The sequence below is a fragment of the Ipomoea triloba genome, chromosome 12 (genome assembly GCF_003576645.1).
Source record: "Ipomoea triloba cultivar NCNSP0323 chromosome 12, ASM357664v1".
NCBI lineage: Eukaryota > Viridiplantae > Streptophyta > Magnoliopsida > Solanales > Convolvulaceae > Ipomoea > Ipomoea triloba.
In genome coordinates, this window is record NC_044927.1 from 732078 (window position 1) to 737672 (window position 5595).

General features: G+C 38.9%; 2 protein-coding genes across 2 annotated transcripts in view; one reads left to right on the plus strand and one right to left on the minus strand.

Moving 5' to 3' along the window:
* LOC115999237 (LMBR1 domain-containing protein 2 homolog A-like) overlaps window positions 1-3434 on the plus strand; it is a 9179-nt gene extending 5745 nt beyond the window's left edge. The window contains exons 8-14 of the mRNA XM_031239076.1: window positions 630-694; window positions 922-1097; window positions 1288-1418; window positions 1502-1589; window positions 1689-1902; window positions 2006-2112; window positions 2576-3434. Of these exons, the coding sequence (XP_031094936.1) occupies window positions 630-694; window positions 922-1097; window positions 1288-1418; window positions 1502-1589; window positions 1689-1902; window positions 2006-2112; window positions 2576-3070 (1276 nt within the window). The 3' untranslated portion in view covers window positions 3071-3434. The remainder of the gene's footprint in view (window positions 1-629; window positions 695-921; window positions 1098-1287; window positions 1419-1501; window positions 1590-1688; window positions 1903-2005; window positions 2113-2575) is intronic.
* A 932-nt stretch (window positions 3435-4366) lies between these two features.
* On the minus strand, window positions 4367-5211 carry LOC115999942. Its single transcript, XM_031239913.1, has one exon. The coding sequence runs from the start codon at window positions 5051-5053 to the stop codon at window positions 4619-4621; it is 435 nt and encodes a 144-aa protein (XP_031095773.1). The 5' UTR covers window positions 5054-5211; the 3' UTR covers window positions 4367-4618.
* Window positions 5212-5595: the final 384 nt, after the last annotated feature.

Below are 5595 nucleotides of genomic sequence, written 5' to 3' on the forward strand. Positions count from 1 at the left end.
AAAAAAAAAAAAAAGAGAAGTCAAAAACAAAAACCAAAACCAAAAAACAAAGAAAATGTAATGAAATCCAACCAATTTATAACAAGAATGGTCTCTTTAGCTTTATAATCTCTTCTTCTTTCAAGCAATTACCTTCTAAATATTGAATTTTTAAGCAACACTTTGCTGATATAAAAAAAAGGAGCATTACTAAGGGTTGACAAGTGTTATTTCCTACAAAGAGAACTCTTCACAAATAAAGACCTATAGGCTATAGCAGCTTTCCTTAAAAAAATTGGCATAGAAGTCAAAGACAATTTTCAGGTAGGATGGGGATGAAAAATATGATTTAAATTAATGCATTAATATTTTTTACCTGACTGTTCTTATCATGCAAAATGATCTCTGGCCCACAGCCAACATATGATTGGTTATCACTGCCTAGCTAATGTTTCAAGGACAATTCTGTTATCATATTTGATATTTTAGGGCAAGTAGACCTTGAATAGTTGGACACTCAATTTCATGTGAAAACAAATGAGCTGATTCCTTTAGTATTCTCCTATGATATTAAGCCTTGGATTTTTTTTTTTTAATTAAAAAAAAAAAAGAAAGAAGAAATGTTCTTAAATGTCATATCTATCATGTAGGAAATTCATTTCTAGCTTCAGGCCTGAACGGACTGGGACGTTAGGACCCTTTTTGGACACAACAGGTAACCAGAAAATGCAATCTGTTTCTTGATTTCAAATACATGCTGTAAAAGTGGTTTGTGAAGGATTTAAATGTGGCACTGCTAGTTATAATGCTCATCATACCTTGCCAAACTTTGCAGTAGAGTTTTTTATTTTTATTTTTATTTTTTATGTATTTTTAACTTTTTTGTTACTTTGCCTTTTGACCTTTCTCAGTATACTTGATTTTTTTTTTTTTTTTTTTCAGAATTGATATGGCGATGTATTCTTCATAAGCAATTGGAGAAAGTCTCAAGTGTCATGCTTGGTTGCATGTCAGCTGCAATTCTTTTAGCTGAGGCAACTTTATTGCCCAGAGGAGTTGATTTATCAATATTTTCTATTCTCATAAAATCTGTTGGGAACCAGGAGGTTCTTGTTCAGGTATGTCAAGGATTTTCCCCATGGAATGTGCATTGTATTAAATTATACTGATACCCATATCCTTCATGTGCTCAAGAGTCGAATGAATCTAGTGCTTCTGGGATAGGCTTGTCTCCCTATTCGAAATGGATTCTATGTGATTTAATAATGTGGCTGCAAAGCTTGGCTTAAATAACTTTTCTGTCTATAGGTGTTCGCATTTGTTCCATTGATGTACATGTGTCTTTGCACATACTATTCACTGTTCAAGGCAGGAATGCTAATGTTCTATTCCTTGACACCAAGGCAAACAAGTGCAGTGGGTTTGCTAATGATATGCTCGTAAGTTGATATTGTAACTTTGTTAACATAACTGGATTCATGCTTTAATAAATAATAAATGACTATACATCAATCCTTTGCAGGATGGTTGCTCGCTATGCACCTCCGATTTCTTACAATTTTCTTAACCTCATTAATCTGGGTGATGGCAAGAAAACTATTTTTGAGCAGGTTAGTTCCATTATGCTATATTGATCTTGACCCTCCAGTAACATGGATTTCCCGGTACCCATTCCCTACTTATGCTTTATGGTGAATCAATGATTGCAGCGAATGGGAAACATTGATGACGCTGTACCTTTCTTTGGGAAAGGATTCAACAGAATTTATCCCCTTATTATGGTTATATACACACTGCTAGTGGCAAGCAATTTCTTTGATCGAGTCATCAGCTTTTTTGGGAACTGGAAGATATTTAGATTCCAACCAGAAGCAGATGACCTGGACGGTTTTGATCCATCAGGATTACTTATATTGCAGAAAGGTAAGCACTAAGCATTGTGGTGTGAGTAGGTAACTCATATTTATTGACTAGACTAAAAACTCTTCAGCAGTGCCTGTGATTAATTATTATTTATAATTTACAGAACGGGGCTGGCTTGAAGAAGGAAGGAATATTGGTGAACATGTTCTTCCCTTGGCAAGGAATTTCAATGGGACAAGCACAGATTTGGAGTCCGGTGGGAATGGCACAGTAAGTGACTTTTCTCCATCTCCATGATTTTTGCTTCATGTTCATTGTTATTGTTGAGCATATAATATATATAAACATAATATATATAAACATAAATGTGCAATCCAACTATCAGCTTAGGTACTTTCAAAAAAAAACTATCAGCTTAGGTTTTTAGTTGAGATAGAGCGCATGCTTCAATTTGGTATCAGAGCCGAGGTCGAATCTCCGCCACCCGATACAAAAGTGCAATCCAACTATCAGCTTAGGCTTTTAGTTGAGATGGAGCACATGCTTCAATTGTTATGTTACACTTCACTGGATAACTATGCATCATATTCAAATTTCAGTATGCAGCATTCATGATTATGTAAAGCTGACATCAAAATCATCAGTTTTTGTTCTCCATATCATATCCACTAATTTCTTATTGCACCAATGCACCTTGTATGTTCATTTATGTGGTTTTGAGATGAATTTCCAGGATAGGAGTGGTTTTGAGATGAAGACATCTGATTCAAACAAGGACGATTTAAAGGGAAGCTCTTCAAGACATCCAAAAAGCGAGGCCCGGAGATACTCTGGGAGCAGGGAAGCTATTAGCAGCAAGTATGCAGCAGCTCTAAAGGAGCAGAGCAAACCTGCAGTGAATACAGAGCAAGCGAACGTGCCCTCTACTAAGGTCTCCTTGCTCGACGCTGGCACCTCAAAACCCATTGACAGCGTAAAAGGCCCAACCGGGTTGGCTGCAAGATGGGCATCAATGAAGGCAGGCCTCCAGACCTTCAAAACAAACTTAGAAGCAAAAGGATTCCCTCCTTTACGCCAAGTTGGTGAGTTCGTTCCATTACGCCAATCTCAGGACACCCCTCACCTATCTCGCCATTCCTCATCTGAATCCCTCGACGAGATCTTCCAAAAACTGAAGCGACCCTCTGCAGATCACAATGAAGACGACGATATCATGGATGGCAGGTAACATTCACAAAGCAAGGATGGCAACAGAAATGTACAGGCCAAGATTACAATTACACTGTGGTTAAAGGCTTTCTATAGCTTTATACTCCCAGATATAATCACGGAAGCGTATGGAAGAACACTGAAGATAAGTAACTGTCCAAAACTTTAGTTGCAATAGATTTAACTAACTTCCTAGTGTTCATTATATTGTTTCCTATAAACATTATTCTTCCATACAGTCCGACCGCATCCAATCCCAATTTTGGTCCACCTAATAGTGCGGTTTATATCTTATGTAATTTGCATACTCTTAATAGTCGTTACAAGTTTCTCTCTTTTACTCAAAAAAAAAAAAAAAAAAAATCTTTACTGCCACATTTAAATTTGAGTTAATTTCATTTTTATCCTACATTTATTAGTTGCAATCCACTTTAGTCATTTTTTTATCATTAATATTTGGTCATAGTATTGTTGTTACATAATGATTTTTAATTATTTATTTACAAAATTGTTTTAATGCTGTTAAATACAAAGACATTTCTATATAGTGGGTTAAATGGTTAAGGGAAAAGGGTCAAATAAGTCCTTAAACTTTAGCTCAAAAGTCAATTAGCTCCCTCAACTTTTTAAAGGTAAAATTACACCCATAAACACTTCATTTTGATGCAATGAGACCCAAAAATAGGTTAATGACTTGCTATCACAAGTCATTAGAAATCCGGCCACATTTTCAGGCAAAAAAAAGTGACCGTCGAACGGTCGTCGGTCACGGAGAAGGGGAACCAGCTTCTCGCCGGAGAAGGAGAACCAGACGTTCCCCTTCTCCGGGGGAGAAGGGGAACCACTGGTTTGCCTTCTCGCTGGGAAAAGGCGACCCACCGATTCGCCTTCTCCCAGCGAGAAGGCGGCTACTGGTTTGCCTTCTCGCCGGAGAAGGCAAACCAATCGCTGGGAGAAGGGGAACCACTGGTTCTCCTTCTCCGCGTGACCGGTGACCGGTCGTCGGTCAATTTTTTTGGCCTGAAAATGTGAAAATATTTTGGAAGGTGACCGGATTTTTAATGACCTGTGATAGCAGGTCATTAACTTATTTTTGGGTCTCATTGCATCAAAATGAAGTGTAGGTCATTAACTTATTTTTGGGTCTCATTGCATCAAAATGAAGTGTTTATGAGTGTAATTGTACCTTCAAAAAGTTGAGGGGGTTAATTGACTTTTGAGCTAAAGTTCGAGGGCCTATTTGACCCTTTTCCTAATGGTTAACCCACTTTGTATAAAAGTGAAATGCCTATATATTTAAGGACATTTTAACAAAAAAGTGAACATGCCAGATTAATATTAGGACCAAATGTAAATATTCTTATAAAATGAACTAAAAATAGACTGTCACCTATCAATCCTAAGAACAAAAATGAAATTAACTCATGAAATTTCAACATATTTGTTTTACAATTACAATTTATACAGATCACCATGTAAAGTTCTTCATGTCTTGGGGCCATTTTCTTTCTTATTTGCTGCCATAATTAAGAGGCCCTTCGATCTCACCCGACTACTCTGCAACAAACTACGGCAAGAAAACCCTCCTAGTCTTCTTCCCGGTGGAGCGGATGAGCTTCGACCAGAACCCTTCTTTCTTCTTCCCGGCACCGTGGGAGCTCCCGGGGCCGCCTTTGGCGACAAGAGCAATAGACCTGCTCTTCTTCAGCGCCCCTACGCCGGCGACGCTAAAGATAAAAGAGAAGTGGCTCACAACGTCGGAGGTGATGCGGCGGTGTCCCCGCGGAGAACCGCGGCCGGAGGAGGAACCAGAGGAATAGCAATAATCAGCCGGACGAGGCGAGTAAGATGCGGAAGAAGCGGCGGACGGCGGCGAAGAAACTAACACCGCGCCAGGAATCTTCGAGAGCCGTTCTCTGAGACAGATAGAGCAGACGCCCGGCTGCTGCTTGCGATTCGAGTGCTTCTTACACGCCATTTCCGGCTCACAAGACCACGCCATAATCACGTATTCTGCGATCTTCCTTCTCACGTATTCTTCGATCTTCCTGGAAAAGAGGAAAGGCAGTTAATCAGGCCGTCTTTGATTTTTTTCCTTTCCTGGAGCAGTGTAGAGACAGTAGAGTAGATACGTGTGGGAGTATGCATGTGCGATAGGATTGGATGCATTTATAGTGACAGAGCGAGCGTGGCAGAGTGGGGGGGCTTCGATCGTTTCACGTTTCGAGGATGGATCGTTAATGAAGTGGTACGTGTGAATTGGAACCGAAAAACGAGTAAATATCAGTCGTGTACACCCCATAGACCTCCTATACACGACACGTGTTGTTTTTAGTTCGCGATATACCTAATAAACAAGATAGACTTATAGGCCCAACAAAAAATAACCAAATGGTAGAGCATGATTATACACAAAGGTTACAATTATTTTAGTCAAGTCTATGCGGATTGGATGATTACACACGTTCTTTTTTTTAGTATTACTCGATCTCATTATCTCTTATTTGAAAGAGTCATTACATACCACTTGATCACAATGTCTAT

What these genes read in the sequence shown, in the direction of transcription:
- LOC115999942 (XM_031239913.1), bottom strand. Translation starts at nt 5,053, where the DNA reads ATGGCGTGGTCTTGTGAGCCGGAAATGGCGTGTAAGAAGCACTCGAAT.